At 34.1% G+C, this 23,981-nt stretch overlaps 1 protein-coding gene across 1 annotated transcript in view; it reads left to right on the top strand.

Annotated features, from left to right (window-relative positions):
• The window catches only part of PCDH9 (protocadherin 9), an 809,303-nt gene extending 785,549 nt beyond the window's left edge, over positions 1–23,754 (top strand). Inside the window, 1 exon segment of the mRNA XM_015590877.2 lies at positions 23,381–23,754. Within this exon segment, the coding sequence (XP_015446363.1) occupies positions 23,381–23,754 (374 nt within the window).
• Positions 23,755–23,981: the final 227 nt, after the last annotated feature.

Here is a 23,981-nt window from a genome sequence, read left to right as displayed (position 1 = left end):
TTTTGCATGCACTATAAATGTTAGTTTTAAATAACTGAGTATATTCCAGGAAACACAAACACACACACACGCACAAACGCACATGAACACAAACACACATGCACACAAACTTTCTCTTCAAAGTTTATGTCCGTAGTTTTTAGGGACTAATTCAACCAATTCCTAATTAGAATCCTTCCAACTATACTTTGCTCTTAAAATGGAGAAGTGCTTTTTGAGACATTATCTTGGACATAAATAAGATATTCCACTACACACATTTATTCCCAACAAATTACCTAGCCTTCAGATGCGAGTCTAATTTTTTTCTAGAACAGTATACACTTTGCTTAAAATATAATAGTCAGTTCAGGAACTACCTCATGCTAAGACTGGATGTGATGAATATGGGCCATTTGTACTTGAACATGTAATATACAAAAGACATTTGTTTTATACTGAATTATATGATTATGTGCAGTTTTTTCCCCCTTAAGTGAAAAATAAGTCTTGAGAGCCTTTGAGATCTATACTCTAAATCTATTATACAAGTAGAATCTTAAAGAACTTTTTCTAGAAGTTATTTTATCCTCGATCTTTACTTTTAAAGCATGGTTTTGTTGATCACATTTCCCTTCTTTTGCCTCAGTGGGGAGTATGGTGGGAAAATAGATGGAATCTATCCAGTGGCTGTAGCTGAATCACGGTAGGTGTTAGCGGGAAAGATGAGTGTCTGAAACATCGTGAATACGGAGCATGAGCAAGTGTTTCTGGTGCTGAATTTTGCCTCAGGACACGCTGAAGCAGACACTTGAATAGGCAAGGAAAGAGATTTCCCTACGTCTAATTTTCAATTCTGAAAAATGGTTCTTATGAGCAATTGTGTGGTAAATTAGCAAGACTCCCGAATAAGCAGCCAGTGCCAAGCCATTGGACAAGAGGATTTTAAAGAACAAAGACAAACAGGAAGAAACCATCAGTAAGCTGTGAACAGACTTCCATGTGATTCGCACCATGCGAGTGACATGTAAGAGGAAGAAGCGAAGGAGCATAATGTTTCTCAGGCAGCCCTGCTATCGAGCACTTACAAAGTGTTTTTAATCCTCTAATTGGGTCAAATTTATTTAATTAGCACTGAAAAAAATGCAGTTTGGGTGTTTAATAAAATATTTATATTCAGAACAGCTACCAGATGTTTTTCATTGTAGATGTAATGTTATGCATTTTTTTTTTTTTCCCTGAAATTCAGTTCTTTCTTATAATAAGAAATACCTGTTTGGCTTTAGTCAATGATGGCTGAGATGAGAAAAAAAAAATGTATTTCGGTTTTGTTTCTATCATTTCAGAAAGATCTTTGTTGTATACTCTCCATTTGGCCTGCCTGTGTGTACTTATATTCACACGTTGTTCACAATACACACATGCATACACAGGCACGCACTCACTCTATGTAGAGCATAGCACTAGAAAGGCTTTTTTTTGGTTGACAAGGGTTATAAAGGAGTCCCTGAACATTTTATTAAAAGCTGATTCCATGTATTAGCCACAGGGAAAGACGAGAGATAGCATCATGAATCGTGGTGTCCTTCGTCAGCTGGGGGCATCCTCCTTAGCGTGCTACACTCTCTTGAGGAAAAAGGAGCCAGAAAAACATTGAACATAGATTCCTTTGGGCAAGAATGCTGAGAGGTGGGGGTGGTGAGGGGAAGTGGGATAATAAGTTGAAATTATATACTTGAATTGAATCTTCATATTCAATGACTGAGCAGCTCTCAGAATTAGTAAATAGACTTTTTTCCCCTAACTGTTTAATATAGCTTTTCTACATTGCAGGAGAAATCAGAATAATTGTTAAGCATTCAGAATATACCAATCACATAGATAGCCAACTATGGCTGTGGCTTTGACTCAAAATTGCAATTATAAAAGTACTGGAATTATACAGATTTAATATGTAGAAAAAACTATCTTGGTTCCATGATAATATATGCTTTATAATGTGACTTACTAACTATTCTCTATCATCTTCCATTTATTACTTTACAGATTCCTAAATCCCTACAGTTAACATAAAGAAAAGACATAGAATTATCTCCAAAAATGAACAATTTTTAAACTTCGTTTCTTGAAAATGAGAAAATAGTAAGAGGAAGTAACGCTAGAAAATTACATATTTGAATGATTAACTGAAAGCTGATGAATTAAAATATTAACTGATCTTTTAAAGTGAGTCTTAAGAATTCCTTCTTTAAAATATGTTCCATTTTAAAAATGAGCATTCAACTTTTTAGGGCCGGTCTCCAAGAAAATATGCTTTGATATTTCTTTGAAGCTCAATTCAATATCTTTGTCTAAGGGGGGAAAAATATCACATCTTGGCTGTAGAAATCATATTGAAACACTAAAGTGCTTACTTGTAGCGCTGCTGTCAGTCATACTCGTCACACTTGGTGACTTTCCTCAATCCAGGCAGAAAACCCATTCTCAGTTAACATGGATCAATTGGAAAGAATATAAACCACTCCACTGCCCTGAAGACATAGAGACGTCACCTCTCCACAGGTTATTTTGAGTGCTCAGTAGGAATGGACAGCAGCCCTGGAAGGCTCCTGATACACAAGAGGTTTGATCATAATATATTGCAAACTTTCCGTATTTTGTATGACAAAGAAAATGAAGTAATTGAAAATGATATATTAACGTCCTACCTTAACTATTGCCTAGTTTACTGTAAATGACAATATCTTATTTCTAAGATATTTCTTACTTTCATAATATTTTTCTTCGAATGCTGTCAAGGGGCTCATGAGTTTAAATGGAGTGAGCACACTAAATTATAAACAGACTTGACACAATATTATTTATATCTGAAAATATTCATAGTTTGGTTTCTGTAAGTACAAAACCAGAGAATAAAAATAATAAATAATAGTCATTCGATAAAGCATTTCTTTTGATGCCTCAAAAATATTTTGGAGAGATAAAATATTTCTGGCTTTGCTGAGAGTAAGCCTAAGATTAAAAACAGACTGATAAATTCCATGCAACAACTAATTATAAAGCACCCTACATGCATTTTTAATACCTAATGGGCTCTTTAAAGGGTCAGTGACGTTTTATTAATGTTTTTCAACATTGATCTTTAATAAGTAACTAAAGGCTTATTAATCAGATGTCAAATGATGCCAAATCAGTTCCAAGTATTGTGGGAAAATACAAACCATTTTAGAGAGATTAAAGACATAAGCAGGTATAAACAAAACTAAGCTCATTCCAGGATTCACAGCTGAGGAAGATAGAATACAAGAACTTGAATTCATTGGCTATATATATACCTTTCATTTTATTTCTACAGTGATTATGCATGATTGTTACTCAATATACTTATTGATTATTGACTCTCCCAGTAGCCTCATACTAAATCTGCTATTATAGTCTGTAATTTTAGAGATGAACTTAAAGTACAGAGAAGTTAGATAAGGCCCCCAATCTACTATCTGTGATGAGACAAGTATTTGAATCTAGGTGCACAGAAGCAAATCTAGAGCTCTTTGGCCCGCACTACCCTGCCTCTCATGGGAATATGTTTTATATATTTTTATAGTTCTTTTTGGGGAGTGTTACTGCTGGGTTAATATTTTTAAAGTAGTGATTAACATGGTACATTTAGAAAAAGAGGGAAGACTTGTAAAGGACATCCTTCAGGACAAAATAATTTCTGTTGCTTTCCAAAGCTCTGTACCATGTGGTTTCACATCCTCCTGTTCATAGAAACGAGCTCCCCCAACCAAAACAAAAGCAAATTTTGAAAAGTGTATTGGCCTCTTACTCTCCTTTCCTCACCAAATATATAAATGGATGCTATGACTTTCTGGTAGAGGATAAGGGATTTAGGTTAGCCAACAAACCCAAAACATCCCTGATATCAGGACTCACATTGACCTGGTTATGGGGTTGTCCTGGTGGTTTTTTCTTAGGATCCAAAGCAAACGACACACGTTCCATTCTTAGAACTGACTTGGTATGACTAGTTCAGAGTCTGGTAAGGCAATTCTTCAGGCTACTTCTAAACCTTTATATACAGAAGAGTATCTTAATAGTTTGAAAGATAGTTATATTAAGAAAAATGATTGTGACTGCTTTGGAGAGATAAACTAAAGGAAAGAATCTTTATGGAGACAGGGAACTCAGTCTAAAAGTACTGCAGTTGTCCAAGTGAGAAACGGTAGGTTTTCATCTAAGGCAGTGTGCTTGGTTGGGTGAGCAAGGGGAGGCATTTGTTTTATAATTGTAATACCTTATTTTTACTTAAATTCAATATATTCATTTTATCTATAAAGTTTAAAAGTTGAATACAATGTTTTGATGCCTTTGTTATTAATTTTACCCACAGGAGTATAATTATCATGAATCAAAATGCATTATGCATCCGTGGAACTGTCCCGGTATCACTGGATGTTTATAAAATAATGTAGAGGACATGGCTGTTAACCACAAAGGGTTTATAATGGGAAAGATGAACGACAAGGGAGTACACAGTCAAGAGAACAGAACATCTACGGGGTTACATACCTGTAAGTGGGAAAGGATCAATAATTACGTGTTTATTAAGCTTTATCCATCCATGCCCTGGTTTAAACCATATGAAGATGTAATCAAGGTAATACAGGAGGAATATCATCTTCTTGTCATGGTATTTAGAGCAGACTAGCCAAAACTGTGAGAAACGGGGGGCTGGTGAAAACAAGGCTATTAGAGTTTTCTGAATGTGGAACAACCGGAAACTGGTTGATGAGAGTAATGAGAAGAATGATGTACCTGAGACATATTACAAAGGAAAAATAAGCCACAATTCCTGTCAGATTTCTCAATAAGAAGTAGGAATGATCTGCCAATTTTGCTTCATTATGACTATAATAAACCTCTGATTCAAGGCTATTTAATTCTAATCCAGTCCCAACTCCATGAACACAAGATCACATAGTTAATTGAATTTTGTGACTTTTCTTCTCAATATCTTTCCAAAATACTTGTACTCACTATTTAGAAATGCGTGAACTCCCACTGATGTATTCTTGGATTAAATATGCATAACAAGAACAGTGACCCCATAGAAAATACACACAGTATGTAAATGCAGGTGCACAATGCCCATTCTTATGCACCATTTTTTAAAATAAATTCTGGAATAAGAAACAAGAAGAGAACCTTGTATTTCTCTAAATGCTGACTTGCTTATTCAATGAAAGAAAATCAGAAATTTAACCTTGTCAGGTCTAATTGTGGAATAAACTCACATTGTTTCACTTGACACAAGTGTTATCTCTGTCCTTAACATTTTTTTGGCTTCTGGAAGCTTTCTCCACACCCCATCTCATTGGCTAAAAACAATTCATCACAAGTTCCAGAGATGTCATAAGTGAATTTAAACCTTAACCTATGCAAGAGAAAAGCAATCTATCATAAACCTGAAATCAGGTTGTAGTCTTTTTCTGAGTAGTGATTCTACCTTAGCAAAGACCACGAAAGCTAAACCTGGAGTTGAATGGGAAACATTTCTTACACAGAATTAAAAGTCACTAGGGAACACATTGTAAAAATATACCTGAAGTTTGCACTACAGAGACCCTCTCTGTTTAGTTGTCTAGAATTTGAGTAATGTAGATTTCTAGTGAAGGGTATTGTTTCTATCATATCAATAAAGGATATTTTTTAAGGAGCTATACTAAGGGCATGATATGTGTAACTTAGTCAAAGTGTAGATATTGACGTCTAGTTTCCCAAAATGAAAGCGAGGTATAATAAATGCTCTAAATTTATACACATGGTCAGATTGACTTATTTTCAGCACAAGGACGTTTTTCAGGTTCTAATGACCAACTCAAGAAATATTGGTAGTCTACGACTCTCCTACCCTGAACAAGCCTGGTCCTGACTGATCTCGGAAGCTAAGCAGAGTCGGACCTAGTTAGTACTTGGCTAGAGACCACTTAGGAAGATCTGGTGCTGTAGGCGTAAAAATAAATTAAATAAATAAGAAATATTGGCAACAGGTAGAACTCTCCAGTGATAAACCTGTCATTTCTAATCACTTGGTGAATTACATTGATCTAAGTGTTCTGAATAATCCTAGTTCACAAACAGCATGATAACTCTGTGCTTATAAAGTTACTTTGTTCTATTTGCCTAGGAAATTTAACTTCCTTAATATTTTGCCTTGTAATCAATTTTTCTGTGTCATCCTTGCACTAACATGCTATCTTTTCAAATGTATTCATCCCATAGAATGTCCGATGGCTGCACCTGCACTTGAGACTATTCTAATGGGCACAAATAGTTTTATTTGATTTTCTCATGCTTGTCTCAATTACTATTATTAACCTAAAATCATTGCCCTCTGTCAGTAACAGAGAAGCAGCACTGTGCAGCACTGTTTTGGGAATTAGACGCACTAAATTATAGCCTGGTTCTAAGTAGCTATGTGACCATTGCCAAGTCACTTTACCTCTCTGAACCCATCTTACCTAATGAAGATGGTGAGACTAAGGGAAATGCTCTCTCCTGTCTCTCTCAGGCAATTCTAAAATATGTAGTCTTATTCATAATATTCAACAACATATTTTTCATATTGTGCAGGGGAGAACACAGCAGGATAGTAGAGGGAGTTGGTGCATATCACAGCCCCATTGGTTTCTCTCAGATGCCAAAAGAAAAACACAGCCTCACATGTTTCATGTGGTCTTTCATAGTTTGCTGTTCTACTCTATTAGTACTCTGCTCAAGTCTCTTCTTTTTTCTCCTTTACAATCCTTCTTCAGGAAAAATAAAAAGAAAGAAGAGAGGAGCTAAGTCAGAATGTTGACCAAAAAGTAAGCACTATTTAAGAGCAAAATCCCATCATTTGTACGTATGTGCATTTCAGCGATACAATTTCAGCTATACTTGCTAGACCAAAATAATGAAACAGAGAAGAGAGAGACACAGTTAAAATAGTCCAGCTGATTTGGCCAGTCATTCCTCCTGAGTGAAGATGCCCTTGAGTAAATTGTTATGGGTCACATGAATGCCTGTTTCTTCATTTCCCTCATGCTTCTTATAATTTGAGCAACTTGACATGCTGTGTGCACTTCAAAGGTTGTTCTGACTATACCTGAATTTTGCCTTAAACATTCACTTTATACCTATTTGAGATGTGATGCCACTATAGGTTTCAAAAATATAAGTTCCACATCAAAACAAAACCAATTAAATAAAGACTTGAAAATCAGTTTATCATAAAAGAAACTTCGCACTGCCTATAAAATCTGTGCTCTAGAAGCAATAATTCGAATTACAAGAGAGAAACCAAAGACATAAAGCTCTTTAATTTCTTAAAATGAAACAAAGCAACTGTTTATTTAGTGATACAATGATTTTTATTGTATTATTTGTGTTATATTATCATTATTTGGAATGTCTTTCTTTACATATACATACACACACACTTCAATTGTCTACTATTGCCTTTAAATGACTCATTATTCTGGAATTGTTTCTTAATAATTTAAGCTACCAAATTCAAGTATAAGTAGCTAGTTAAAGTTAAACTAAAGATTCCCTCCCAAAGAAAACTTTATAATAGTTTCTTTCCTAAAATTAATGTTTAAAGTAAAGCCAAATGTTCTGGAAAGGTATTACGGGGTGTATGTGTGAAGACTCTCATTTAAAATGATTGTTAGAAATCCATTTCCTTATTATCCTACCTAAGTCAGTCATCGAATCCAACAGAGGACCAAAGGGTACAAAGACTAAGAATTTTAAGTGTCTTGACGAGTCATTCTATATATTTTAATTATCATCTGCACTGCTATTCTTGTCAAGAAAGGGAAACACTGAATATATTAACACTTGGAAATGCAGTAAATAATTATTTTTCTCATTATCTTACTTAATAGTTTTGTTAAAACTGTATTTTTACTTTTCAGAATGAAAACTTATAATGTGTCATAGTTCACAGTGGGGAAATTTCCTTGTTAAGTATTATCGGAAGAATTAAAAAAAAGAGAGAGAGAAGAAAGAAATAGAGCCAGAGAGCTCTACCAGCCCATAGCTTTTGTAATTCTTTGGGACATGAAATACATTGGGTTGTTTTATACATCTAGTTTTGTTAGCAAAGCTTAGAATGAACATATGTGCATATGCAAATAAAACTAAAATGTCCATTAAATACTAATTATGAAATCATTGGCTCTACTTCAGAAAACTTCATGTTATTCGTTCCTAGAGTTATATTTTTCAACATTCATATAGTATACTTTCCTATCCAAAAATACAAACTCTTGAATTAATAAGGACTGTATGCATGCAGTCAACCAACAAGTATGCTATTAAATAAACAGAGGAAATATGTCCTGTGCCTTGTTCTCTATTGAGGCAGATGACTCTAAAAATGATATGTCGGTTAAGGCAGTAAATCATAAACAGAGATGACTTGCCAATTTACCTCATATCCAGTCTGTTTTCCTGTCTCTAAAGCTAAGTGCTGCCACTCGACTTGAACTTAACTGTGCCAGACTTTTGATTCATGACTTTAAACACTTAGGTAGTGTCTATATGTGTTAAACTGAGTTGTGGCCATTTTCACAATCAATACTGATCATCCCAGCTAAAATGATCATAGGTTAATTTACACCTGCCATTAAGAGGTAACAAGTGAATGGAATGGTTTGGCTTCTCTCCATTCCTTTGGTATATTTTGTTTGGTACTAGAATACTATGACAAAGGAATATATTCTCATGGGAAAGAAATTTTTTTTTTTTTAATCCAGCGTGTCTTTCAGAAAAACAGCAAAAATAATGTGATACTAATTTAACATCAATTCCAAATAATAATAATAATAATAATCATCATCATCATCATCATCACACAATTGCTGTTTCCTAAAATATAATATGTGGACCTATTGATGTAATCTGGGTCTTTTTATCAGTCTCACTTATGATTTGGATCTAATAGCTGGTAAGGCAGTTACATTAGATGCCTAGAATATTTCTGGTCCACTGGCACCGTAGCCAGGTACAAAAGACACTGTGTGTTAAACTAGAGAAGAAAGACAGAAACGATAACAGGAAAGGAAGCATCTGTGCCATCGTGAGCCACCGTGAAGACACTTTAAACAGGGTGGAGTAAGAAAACACAAGATAGTAATTTCAGATTTTAGAGGAGTTCAGAAAGCACACATAGAGATTGCTTGTCATGTAACAATTAGAGATAACGAGTATTTTAAATAAATGCTCTATATATTTACGAACACATGTTCATCTGTAGTGACTATTTTAATTAAACACACAGACAAATGAACACTGCTTTCAATGTCATGCATTGACCTGACCATCTTAGGGATTCAAACAGCTCTTGGATAGGCAGCCAGCCAGACCGCACACTTTCCACAGCATTAATACCTAAAATAATAGTGATGATTATTAAACAAAAATATTTTATATAAATACAAAAATAGTGTCAGTGTCACATCAGCCTTCATCTATGCTCATTCAACTTGATGCTAACTTCGAAAAATCTGATCTTTATATAATAAAAATATATTCTACAGTTATACTTTTCAGTTCACTTTTTGAAATTAATCATAATACAAATCCCTTACCTCTTACAAACAAGCAGCTTTCTTTTCAAAAATCACTGAAACTTTATCACATACAGAAAAATCTAATGGTAAATTAACAGTCTGCATCTGAGGAAAATCTTTGATATGTCTCCTGGTTCATGACTTCAGCTTTCTTCAACTTTATGCCATAGAATTTGAAGAGCAGTTTGTAATCATTGGTATATATTTATAGTTCATTTCAGGAACCCAATCAGGCACGATAGTGTCACAATGCCAGATATGTGTTTTAAGCTCTGCATAAGGTAGCATCAACTGAAAGGAAAATACATTTTAATGGCTATAAGAGTAATTACCAGGAAGGGATGTTCCTGATTTAGTGAAAAAACTCTGAAAGAAGAGGACATTTGGTCCAGTAACATTGTCATAGAGAGACTGCTCAAACTGTATGTGATCTTAAGTCATCTATTTAATCCAATAACACCATTTCATGTTTTTCATCTATGTCATCTTTTAGTAAAATGAGGCTTGAAGAATATAATTAAGACAAACATAATATAAATATTTTAACTAAAATAATAGTACTGTCAATTTGATAACTCTAAGATAGAGAGCTGATGGATAGATAGATGGAAACATATATGTATATATTTCCCACGCTAACTCCAGGTTATTTATTAGTTATAACATGGTTGTGAAATATGCTGTTTGTTGGAGTTCTCTTTACATTCCATTCTGACAAGGAGAACGTGTGAGGGTATTTCAGCCAGATAAAAAATATTTTTAGTGATTGATTTTGAACCAAAGCCATACCAGTTGTTCTAGATGACAGCTTAACTTTATAAATCTTGCCAAAAGTTCACAGATCTCAGAACCTTTGACTCCCATCTAGATTAAAAAGTAAAGGTTCACCGTGCAGTTCACTTCTATTAGACAGATACGAACTGACATCCTATGCATTATTGACTATATTTGGAAAGGGCCAACTGTCTTGTGATTTTATTAATATGGTAGACTGAGGCAGAGGCCAACTTAAAAATTCAAACATGAACCGAGTACTTTAACCACACATTCCTGCATGAAGTAATACAAAAACAAACAAAAACTGTAATTTAAAAATTTACTAATATTTTTACATACAGTGAAGATAAATTAGGATAGTTATTTTTTAATGATCCATGTATGCACAGAGTATGGTGTTTGGTGAGTAAAGTATAGCATTTCAGAACTTTTTACTAAAATATTAAAAGGACAATGGAATATTTTACTCATTCTTGCTAGTTCTCATCAACTTATAAGGCTGCTCTGAATTTTTGATATTTATTCTAAGTTAATATTCTAATAATTGGTTTATATATTACCTATAGTTAATAAGAAGTGTTCTTTCCAAACTAATCACACCTACCTGGATTAGGGGTAAATGACCATAGAAGATTTTAAAGTTATATTTAGAATAGTCAGGCGTTTAAAGTTTGGATTCCAATTGGGGAGTTATGTGAAAGGACATTTATTGGCTTTATATCAGATATTTTCCAGAAAAACAAAAAACAAACAAACAAACAAAAACTTTCCCACATTTGCTCTTATTGTTTACATTAAAAATTACCTTGCTTATTCATTATTTCTTGCATGTATTCTTTTGAATCTTCCCCAGTTCTTTGTAGATTCCAGGAACATGTACCCTTCCCTTTCCTTACCCTTCGGGCCTAGGAGTGGTTATATTTTTCTACTTTTTCAGACCCTGGCCTCCCTTACCACTCCTTATTTGCCTACTTTCCCCAGCCCACATTTCACAAAGAATCCTCTCATTAAACTCTTTTCAATTAATCTTTTCAAGTGCCAGGACACTGAAAGATACCCAAGCCATGCCAACTCATGGGAAGGCATACTTTCACACTGTGATCTGATAGATGCCGCAAGCTTTCTCTAGCTCAAAATCATGTTCATCTGCCATCACGCCTCAAGCATTCAAGGATTTGGATTGAAGCAACTTTATAAAGCTCTTACTGAAGTGTAGCTATCCTTCCAAAGGATAACACTTAGCATTTGGGTCAATAACATTGTAAAATTAATGAGCTCATCAGAGTAGCCAACCACCAATTATGCCCAAGAGACAGGTCATTTTGATGAGACAGATTGGAAGATAATAAAAACATATTTAATTGCAAAAGGACAGCAGATCTGGATGGGAAGCAAACGTGATTAGCCATAACTCCTCCAAAGAAGTTATTGAAATAACCCAGAGGAAGAAAAAAGACAGCCCCTTAGAAGACAAGGTCAAATTTTACTTACCAAGAATTTTTCTTCTAGGTATAGAATTAATGACTATCCATCTTCCCTGTTTTATTTTCTTACATTCATTAAGAAACTACATTCTGAGAGTAATACTAGTTTACCTAAAATTTTATACATAAAAAGTTTAATTTTGAAAAATATTTAAATATTTTTTATTAAATGTTGAGTACATTAATGTTGCAACACGATTTTTTTATCTTAAAAAGGATAAATGATTTGTCTCATAACAAAATCATAATGATAATTAATGATTTTGATGATAAATATGACATTACGTTTATTGAATAGTTGGAACTTATGGTCAACTACCAATAAAATAGTGAAATATAAAGAAATAACTTGTCTTCTATCATCAGAAAATTATAGTCTCTGAAAATAGGCAGAGCAAAAGATAGTGCAGAAAATCTCAGCCAAATTTGTATAGATGTTATAAAATTCACATGTAATACTTATTATTTTAAGAGAGAAAATTATCTTCAAAGACCTAAATTAATGAAGTAATTTCTCCGGATTTGCAAGGTGCACTCAGAGATAAATATATTTTAGGTTGGAATGGGTAATCTTATGCATCACCCTGAGAGGGCCTGATTTTTCTCCACAATACTCTATTATACAGACTATGTTCAATAACAAAGTAATGGCATTTTCAACAGTTCCCTTAGGAAATTCTTTCAAAATATGATATTATACCTCACATTTTTAGAGTGGTTTTTCTCTATGTACAACTCACTTTAAGCAATGAATTTCACTGCGGTATTCTATATATATAATCTTACGTATCTTATTAGCCTCTTTAAAGATCACCTTTTCCCCTTAAATTTGTGAAAAGTAATTTCATCTCTTACAGTTGTAAGCCAATATATTTATAGAGAGTCTAATCTACTTTTTTAAGTTTTTAAATACATTTCATAGTCAACATAATTTTTTTCCTAACTATCCTTCCATTTACCTGAACATACCTGAACCAAAAAGGGCTAAATCCTGCAGTTATCTGCATCTCATTAGAGCTCTGTTTCAGAATAATTGCTAATAATTATTTTGATATATTTTGTTTTGTATCCTGTGAATCTGAACTTCTGAAGATATCTAAAGAGCTCTGTTGGTTAAAGGAACTAGGAACTCTCTGGCATGACAAAGTAGTTCAGTAGGATATAGGAAGTAACCTAATTATGTTTTACTTTGGGACATTCCACTCGCTTTACCTCCAAAGTAAATTAGCACATAGGTTATTTTGCCCTTAATACATTTAGACATTCCAAAGAATATCTTAGTGAAATTTTATGCTATGAATTCTTAGCAGTGTTTCTTACACACAGGTAAGTACTATCTGATTAACTATTTTCTGAATGTAAGTTATTTGTTATGTAATGTTTAAATATGGGTTTTATGTCAGCTCACTGATTTGGGGCTCACCACAAACTTCATTTATTTATTCCTTCAAAATATATCTAGTAATTATTCACAATGTGCCAGGACATGGTAGTAACAGGTGTTGAGGATGTGGTTATTCCAAAGCAAATTACCTGGTTTTGTGGTGCCTATATGCTGGTGTGACAGTTAGACTGTTAATATAATGTGACAGATAGTAATGAGTGCTATCAAGAAAAATACAGCTGGATAAGGGGACAGAGAGTGACAGAGTAGAGCGTATTATTTGTTTGTATAAGGTGGTCAGGAAATGCCTCTATGAAGAATCAAATTTGAGGAGACAGGTAACTAAAGTGAGGGAGTGCGTTACTCTAAGGACGATGAGAAGGATAGTCCAGGTTCAAATAACAACGGATTTAAAGGTGCTGAGGCCTCATTAATCTTGGTGCATTTGAGGCACAGCAAGAAAATCAGTGTAATAGAGAAGAAAGAGTAAGGCTGGGTGGAGGAGAGAAGGTTTGAAATCAGAGTTGGACAAAAGTCGATCTGGGCCATGGAAAAGTGTGGCTTTTACTCTGATGTGATTGGAAGCAGAGGAGTGAGATGATCTGCTTTAAATGTTGTGTTAGGCTGCGTGGTTTCCAAAATTAACCACATACTAGTCCCTAGAATGTGTAACTTTCTTATCTTACATAGCAAAAGAGACTTTGCAGATATGATTAAATTAAGTTTTACACTGAGAAGATTTTCCTGGTTTATCCATGTAGGCAGAATGTAATCACAAAGGTCCTTATGAGAGAGATGCAGGAGTTACAGGAGGTGATGTGATAAGAGAAGTAGAGATTGGAGTGATGTTCTTTGAAGATGGAGGAAGGACCCAGAAGCCAAGGAATACAGATGGCCTCTAGAAGCTGGAAAAAGAAAAGGCACGGTTTCAGCTCAGCTGGACTCTTCTCTGGAAGCTCTGAGGCTGAATGCACTTTCCAGTTCAACAACATTCAGGTTGTTGGCAGAACCCAGTTCCTTGTGGTTGTAGGACTGGGATTTCTGTGGTCCTGCTGGCCGCCCAGTGGGGTTGCTCTCAGTAATTAGAGGCTGTTCTCAGATCCTTCCATTTGGTCCTTTCCAACTCCAAAGCCAGCAACGGCATATCAGATCCTTCTTGGGCTTCAAATTTGAGCTCCCTTCTGCTACCAGCTGGAGAAACTCCCTGTTTTTTAAGGATTTTCATGATTATGTTAACTATGTGAGGCCCACCCAATAATCTCCTTTGATTAACTAAAAAGTTAACTTTATTAGTCAATGAATGCTTTGTAACATCTGCAAAACCCTTTGCCATTGTCTTAATTTGGGCTGCTCTAATAGAATACCATAGACTGGGTGGCTTAAACAGCCGACATTTGTTTTTCATAGTTCTGGAGGCTGGGAGGTCCAGGATTAAGGTCTAGACAAAATTGGTTCTAATGAGATCACTTTTCCTGGTTTGCAGACAGCTTTCTTGCTGTGTCCTCATATGGCAGAGAGAGAGAGAGAGAGAGAGAGAGAAACAGAGAGACAGAGAGACAGAGAGACAGAGGGAGAGAGAGAGAGAGATGGAGAGACGGAGAGAGAGAGAGACAGAGAGAGAGAGCAGCGAGCAAGCGTGCCTTATAAGGAACTAATTCCATCACGAGGACCCCACTTTCATGACCTCTGAATTTGATCGCCTCCCAAAGTTCCCACATTCAAACACCATCACATTGGTTATTAGGGTCTCAACCTGTGAATCTTTGAGGGACATGAACCTCCAGCTTATAGTAGCCATATAATTTAACACGATCATTTGTGTGATACCATATTCTTAGTCCTGGGGATTAAGCTGGGGAATATTGAGGGGAGGAGCATTTTAATTTTCTGTCTAACAGGTGCCAAGGCCGACTCCTTTTATCGTCATTGTTCTGAATTGAGCAAGCAGGTAATCAGTGTGCTATATACAGGAATGGTTAATACAGGGAGAAAAGCAGGTTTAGAGAAAGGAAAAATAGCAAGAATGATGTAATTTCAAAATGCCAATTAGAAATCCAAATGATGCCAAGGAGCCACCAATCAGATTTACTGATATGGCTCCCAGGAGAAGGGCGAAGGCTGGAAGTATAAACAGGAGTCACCAGCATATGTATTATATGTAAGGCCGCATAAGTATGTGAGTTCACTAGAGAGAGTATAGATAAACACTGAGCATATCAAAATTTAGAAGTTCGGAAAAGGTTGTGGTGCCTTCACAGGAAGCTGAAACAGAGAGGCTAGTAACAGACTGAAGAAACCAGGAAAATGTGTCAGTGCCAGGGAACATGGTAGAAATGACTATTCTTGGGCTCCACTCCAGACCTATAGAAATCAGAATTCCTGAATGAGGTCAAGCAAGTTATGCGTTAAAAAGCCCTCCAGTTAACCCTAACCCATGCCAACTGTTTGAGAACTTTAGTTGTTTAGACCACTGAGAAAGGACAGAAAGGAGACAGGTAAGTCCTAAATGTCCTTTCATTTCAATGTGGGGTCCTTGAACATTCACAGAAGCACCACTTGAGAGATTGTTAGCAATGAGGGAACTCAGAGCTCACTCAAGATTTAGTGAATCCGAACCTGCATTTTAACAATTTCCCTAGGTGGGGAATCACATTAACATTTGAGAAACACTGGTCTATGCTTGATTAATTTAAAGTGACAGGAAAACAATATAAGTATAAACACACACACACAGCCACCACCTGATTAAGAAAAGGTGCCCACTAACAAGGAGGGAAACTGTGGGGCTTTCCAGATGCTTCTATTCCCATTCCAGGGTTCATGAAGTACCAAATGACAATCTAGGAAGCAATCTAGCCTGACCTGGCCTCCGACCCACATACACACACACACACACACGCACACACGCACACATGCACGTACCACACTACACCATACATCCCTACAAACCACATGAGCCATAAGTGATATTTAATGCCATTCAAAACACAATCCTTCAGGCATCCTTTACAATATATAAATTAATAAATCTTTAAATCATTAATTTAGAGGATTAGTAAAGTATTTCCCCCAATTTCCCAATGTTTTAATCACCTAACATGAGTCTCTGTGCCCTCTGAAGACCATGAAAAGTAAAATGTCTTGCCCAGATACTAGGAGAGGAATGAGGTCATAAGTGTCCCAGGTAAAATTTATCAGAGACCACTGGGCAAATGACAATTAACTTCACCAGGTTTATTTCTCCAGGCTAATTAAATATACCTGAAGTATGGGAAACAGTGGACATTGTACAAAGGCAAATTACTTCACAATATTGTGCACAGCTACCCTAGATTCAGATAAGCAACTGAGAGTTTTTTTGAGAGGACAAAAAGCTATATAGGTTACTTCTTCATTTTTAACTTGGATCTCAGCCTGAAATTAATCTGTCAAGTATTACTGCATTCCTTAATACCTTAGATTTGCTCTTTAAGACTTCTTGTGCATAGAATAAGATTTACCATGTCTTTAAAAAAATAATAATACAAATTGCAAGAAATAAAGAATAAATCAAGAAAAATCAGTATATGAATGAGTTTTTAAAATGAAAGACATCACATGTGATTAAAAGAAATGTTAAACTATAGAATGAAGTAAATATGATCTGTAATAAAGGAAATAAGATGTTTTATATCAAGCAATTTGGTCAAAATTTGAAAGTTAATTTAAATAATCAATGAAAGTCTATCTCCTTAGAGCATTGTCATTCAATTGATTGCAATGTCAAATACTAATGGTGAATATATACAATTATCAAAGATAATTTTTCCAGCAATTAGCTTTAGCAGATGAGAAAAAAAATGCAGCTGATATGCATGCTTGCAGAAGAAAGCTAAAGATTTATAAGGAAGCGCTCTTCATTTTTTGCGGCTATAAAGTCTGTCCAAATAGCAATATCCTCTGCAGCAGAGAATCTGCTGCTTGCGCTGGCCACGTGTTATTGTATTTGGACTGTCTCCATCTGCAAATGTTGACTTTTCATCTGTGACCATGGGAAAAAAATCCGTATGAGGAATGTGTGAAACATTTAATCCTTGTTTACTTGTTAACCGAGGTTTTGTCAAATCCTGCTGGTGTGGGGTTTTTGCATTTGTTTCTCAAGGTGACTGCATATGCATTCACAATGTTGTGTTTAAATCTGAGCTAGAAAAGCTAAAGCTCTGATCAAATCATTAGATGTTTACTTAGATTTAGAAATATAAATCTTGTTCTAAATGTAGTTTCACGTTCCAAAACCTAAACGTGACCTAAGTAATAGAGTAATCTACAGGAACAATTGACTTGTAATTTCTTTGTCCTGTCTTGGGCTTCTCATTAATAAAATGAATACGGCAAAAAGTTTGCTTATCTATGACAAACTACAGTGACATTTAATAAAAGAATAAGAAAACGGAGAGGTTCTGAATCACAATCTAGTCTATTACTTTCAATTTCTACATGAAAAACTAAGAGTTAGAGAGTTTAAAATTACTTTCACAAAGTCCATGCTAATTCGTTGTTCTACTGGGGCTCAACTCTATCTCTGTTTGCCCTAGCTATGATGATCATATGACTTGAGGTTTCTGGATTGTTTCTTATTTAAGAAATTCTATGCAACAAACTCTTGAAGCTAACATGAGATCGAATAAAAATTATTGAAAGAATGAATGGAAAATATTTTTCTATATGTATACTAAAATTTGCCAGATCTCTTTTTGAATTTAGACTGTCCAAATAACTACGCTATACTATTTTTTATAAAAACTGAGTAACCTGAATAACAATGGAAATGAAATTTACACGCTTTGTTTTTCTGTAATAAGAGCAGAATGATAACTAATATTTATGTTCATGTAACTTTGATTTAAAGTACCTATTGGACATAGTATAATGTGATCTGAAGTAGAAATGAAATATCAAAGGAGAATGTGAGCAATACTGAACAATTTCCTCTGTTTATCATGCCAACTCATATTGGAAATTAATTTTTACCATATTTAGATTAGAAGCTAATTGATTTGATTTGTAATAGCAATTGTTCAGTAAATATAGAAAATGATGATGGAATACTGGATAGTATGTGTGCCTATCTCTAGGCGAATGTGCCTGACATTTTTTCTTGTCTCTTCCATATTTATATAAATATTTAGCTTTATTTTTCCATTCAAAATAATCTACAAAAATGATAAATTGTTATGCTGTTACATCTTGTCTCAAAAAAAAATAAATAGAAATAAGCTAAAGGTGAAAATGAGCTAGTAAACACTAAATTTTCTTGTATTGGTCTCCTAGAGATACTAAAATTAACTGAAAGTGTAGTGGGTGAGGATATTTTTTTCCCTGAAATTTTTTTAGAAGAGGACCGAGTAAGGCAAGGAGCAAGTATAATAATTAAGATTGTCCTTGGTATGTTAATAAAAGCAAGTGCAAAGCAAAACTACAGGATAAAGTCTTACACAAAAGTCATTTTATCACTGTGCCTAAATATCAGGGAAACTGCTTCAGCAAGTCTAAATCAGTGGATGTGTCTTTCAGTTTAAGGTGTTTAGTGATACACAACTCTAAAAAGTCTAAGGAAAATCCATTCACATAGATGTCCAAAGCTTTTATTTGAAACAAAAATGGTATGAAGCCTAATTAGGAATAGGAAAGTTCTCATGTTTTTTGTTTTGTTTTGTTTTGTTTTAGAATCAGTTTCTAGCTTTGCAATTAAAGCGTTTCAAGTCATCAGGTTAAAAAGCAGGTGGTCAAAAGGCCAGAAGCTACTTGTAATTACAGCAGTGAGTTAATCAATGAAGTAACAGTTCTGCTCCTGGGTGTAATAAAATGAGATCAAGGCTCACTCAAGTATCCTACCATTTAAGTATAGCTGGAGATCCATTAGCTTGGACTGTTCCACGTTTTACACCTGCATCTTTAAAAGTTAGCAATTCAGGAAGCTCTCAAACAGCTGTTACCTAAACCACAGGAAAAAGTATTTCCTTTGGTTTTGAATGAGAAGGTGAGTTGTATAAAGATAGAGAGGGAAATACGTTGAAACTTAATATAAATATTAACCGAGACAACTTTCAAGAAGCTTTTCGTTATGTGCTTTTGTTTTTGCTTTCAACATTTAAATGCAGAGACAGATGGCTTATGCTGTTTCACCAGTGCTTGTATCTTTATACACTCAAAACCAAGAAAGATAACCAAACTCATAGATTACAGATTGTGATAGGGAACAAATAATTTAATTTTTTGTTTTTTTTTTAAATGAAATGTTTCAGTGTTTTAAAAATTAGGATGGGGGATTTTAATTATTTTTAAGAGAAAGAAAACAAATTGGTATAATGCTGAAATTATAGAAGGTACTTATAAGCAATAACAATAAGCAATTGTTATAAGCAATTTGGAATCCTGATCTGAATTCTAAATAGTTATTGTGTGATGTAGAACAAATAGAACATTACAAATTATATTAAAAAATTGGAGACACACACATATAAAATTTCAAGACATTTATTAAGAATTCACCAGTGTCTGATTCATGCGATACATGTTAAGTAATCAACAAATACTTGTTGAGGAAATGTATGAATGAAAAATAAATCTAATTTTAAATTAAGACAATTCCTTATAGTGATAATATTTAAAATAATTATATGTCAAAGGTAAGAGAATACTATTTTATTGCATACACATTTTGCACTTTTAGCAAACACTTCCTGTGTGGCCAGGCCTGGTGGTCTTTCCTTCTCTGAAGCTCTAAATAAGAAAAACTTTCATCTGAGTATCATTGTATTGTGTACCACCTTCTGATAGATTTTTAAATCTTGTAAAACAATTGGCTATCTAAGTATCTATAAAACTTCTATACATTTATTTATAGACTTTATCAAAAGCCTTCAAATTTATTTATAAGAATGAATTATAAGAAGTTCAAGTCTGAAAAAGCAATTAATATTATTTAATAGACACAAACTAATTTTTTGCAAGTGAATGATTTTGCATCGCACACACAAATTATAACTGTAAATGTCTTAAAATGTTAGTTATCTGTAAGAAAAACTTTCGGAAAATGGTAGAAACGATATAGCTTAGAACAAAGTTCACCTGTTACCTTGTGAAAGGACAGGCCTCCTTACATCAGGTAACTGGCTCCTAGCCTTCCCAATGACACCTTTTCTCCCCTCTCATGCGCTACTTTTAAGGCAATTATTTGTTTTCTAGGATACACAAAAAGCTCCATGAGGATTGTGTTGATATCTGTTTTGTTCACTATGATATTTCTGGTGCCTATCACAGTGTCAGCACATAGTACATGCTCAGTAAATATTTATAGAATAAGTAAATGTTATCTGTTTTGAAAATAAAAAAAATAAAAGAATATATTCTATTTGTTAAATTGTATCACTCAATGCTGAAGACTCAGGGTCCACATATACTTACAGATACACAAACACATTGGTCTCAACCCTTGGGCGATATTTTTTAATTTAATAAGATCACAATGCATGTTGGATAAGGCTATATTAAAAATAACTGAATATTCTCTGTTTTTTGTTAAAACTCGATATACTCTGTAAAAACCTGATTTTATCAGATAGAATTTTATTTATTCTTCCTTTGGAGATATTAACAAGAAAACTTGGTTCTGGAAAAGTAAAAATTAAGGGTTGGCCTCAAGATGCATTACACATCACATTGGTGATTAGCTACTTTATCTTCATTGGTGTCTAGAAAGGAGTGAATATATTTAACAGAGAAGTTAAATTTATTAACTGTCACAAAATATTGGTAGGGAGAGATTTGCTGTGAAGGAAGCTTTTGGTTTGATATTTGTGAAATCAGTGTCTTCTATTATAATTATATAAGGTCTGTCTTTAAGAGGAAGATATCTGTAATAATTTCTCAGAACATTTTCAACCTCATAAAATTTTAATTAACAATTAACATTATTCATAGATCATTACTATTGCTTAGGATTATGAGGAATCAGAAGACTGATAAGTCATTTGTTTTCATCAATGGATTTTAAATCTAGTTGGGAGAAAACAAAAATAAAAGCAGATAAGAATGTACAGAACCTCTCCCAAATACAAAACTATCATTAAGGGAAGAGCTGAAGGAGCTCAATTAGGAAATTTGTTATTCATCAATAAGAGAAGATCTGTGGAAATCTTCCAGGTGCATATGAGATATGAATTTGTATAGTATTGGAAGCTTGTTGTAGTACGGGAAAAACAATTGACCCTTGAAAGATTTAATAATTAAATGAAAACGGGCTACGTAAAAAGCATCCTCGAAGCCTGTGATACTAATGTGAGAGGATAGATTGGTTTGAGCAAAGTGTGTTAGCTTTGTGGATACGGAGTCACTGAACACATGGAAGCAAACCTAAAGGAAATAAATTGATTTGAACTTTAAAGTGTGGGCAGAATTGGGAGGGTAAAGAAAGGTTCATAGAGAAGTTTAAATTAAATATTCTAGGAAGTAAGTAATCATTGAAGGTTTATGAGAGAAATAGGTTTCAAGTAATGAACATGTGTTTAACAAAAGTAAATCTGTCTGCTTTTGAAGGAATGAGAATACGAGTCAAATGGGAAGGAATTTTAAGGTTATTCTAAGGAGCAGATTTTAGATTTGAAAAATGACTAAAATTTGAGTTTGCATGAAAGAGTACATTTTAGCAACATTTTTTTCTCATCCAGTGTCCATTCTGATGATGCCTGTGTTTTGTGGTCTCAGGTATTTGCTATCAACTATTGCCTATCTCAGCAGGTGTGTTTCCATATGCAGGAAATAACTAGAATATTTTTAAAACAAGCAGATAATAATATAAAAACCCCACAACTACTGGGCACTTAAAAATATTAGTAGCAGTAATTTGGGTTTTAGCAAAAACCTACATTCCAATTGTTATTTTAATTGTTTACTAGGCCAACTTGCCCGGTATGTTTTTTCTGCATTTTCTTCCACACTTTTAGTCTGATGACTCTCTGCTTTTGAAAATGCTTTATACCTCAGGCATTATTACTCATCCACTTAACCTCATTCATAAAATCAATTCCTAATTTTCAAGCTATCACTTATCACTTGACTGTTTAATCAAGGGAGAGGAAAAGAAAAAAACAACAAAAAACAACTTTTTTGCTTAACTATTTGGCTGTTGTTATTATTTCAGTAAAGAGCTGATTTCCTCTTTACACATTCAGAAAAAGTTTATTTTTAAAATCATGGATAAAATGTATGTTCTAGATTGCCTGTTGGTAAAAATAAAGAAAGAAAGAAAAATAGCTATCATGACTTTTCTCTCCTGAATATTAGACTCCATGCGATCCAATTTGGAACAGCTATAGTTTTATACATTTCGAATTTCAAAAAATAAGTTAAGCTTAAAAGGAACCAAATGCTGTCTTTGGATGCAAATGGCTTCTTGATTTACTTAGATTTCAGAATGCTTCCTGCAGACCAGATGTGCCTGTATTAATACACTATAGTTAAAAATTCTTTAAAATGATTATTGAATTTTGTAAATATTGTAAAATTATTTTCATGTGTTTTCATGTGTTAAAAAACAAGTATTTGCACAGAAATTTTATATAGCTATCTAGAGTATTTATTTTTAATAATATATTTTAAGTAGTGCTTTTCCATTTTGTTTTTATAAAGTTGTAGCATTTACATAGCCTTCAATTTCACATGAAAATTTCTATTTCTCAAAATTTATCATAAATTTGAGCTTTTTGTTAAGAATTAGGACTTAAATCAGTAATAACACATGTGCCATAGGAAGAGTTGATCAGAAATGATACATCATGGGTATATCTGTTTACTCATGTCTATCTGTCTATGTATCTATTTACTTATGTATTTTTCTATCTATTTTTCTGTCTATTTTTCTGGATGTAAACAAAGGTTTAAGGAAGAAAATATATGTCATACCTCTGCAATAAGAAATTTGATTCACTGTATGTTATTCTTAAAAGGTTGGGGAAAATATCTTTGAATTGTTTAACTTAATACACTTTTCATAAGAAAATGAGATCACCAACACACATTTTCTCTAGGAGATAAGTTTAAATAAAAAGTCTAATCACTTTCTTTCCTTATTCTCTGTCTCTTATTCTCTGTAGATGGGCCTCTGGGCCCCCGAGGATTAGCTGAAGCCACAGAGATGTGCACTCAAGAGTGCTTGGTTTTGGGTCACTCTGATAATTGCTGGATGCCTCCTGGCTTGGGTCCATATCAACACCCTAAATCTCCTCTCTCAACCTTTGCACCCCAGAAAGAATGGGTCAAGAAGGACAAGCTTGTGAATGGGCACACTCTGACCAGAGCCTGGAAGGAAGACACCAGCAGGAACCAGTTCAATGACCGTAAGCAGTATGGCTCCAATGAAGGCCATTTCAACAATGGCAGCCACATGACAGACATTCCTCTGGCCAATCTGAAATCTTACAAGCAAACAGGAGGTGCCATTGAGAGTCCTAAGGAGCACCAACTCTAAAAATAAATAAATAAATAAATAAACAAAATTAAAAAAATAAAAATAAAAAAAAAGGCTGTATGGGAACTAATAATGTTAATCTAAATAGACATGCTAATACTGTGTGTGTCAGAGCTTTATGTATTCAATAGATCTCTACAACTATGCCCCTTATAGCAGGGATATTCATAACTTTGTGTTAGCACTATGGAGGATACAATGTTTTACAGCATAAGAGAGAAGATAGT

Source organism: Pteropus alecto, unplaced genomic scaffold (assembly GCF_000325575.1).
Source record: "Pteropus alecto unplaced genomic scaffold, ASM32557v1 scaffold72, whole genome shotgun sequence".
Taxonomy (NCBI): Eukaryota; Metazoa; Chordata; class Mammalia; order Chiroptera; family Pteropodidae; genus Pteropus; species Pteropus alecto.
The sequence above is the reverse complement of the archived record's forward strand: the minus strand, read 5'-3'. Positions and strand labels throughout refer to the sequence as shown.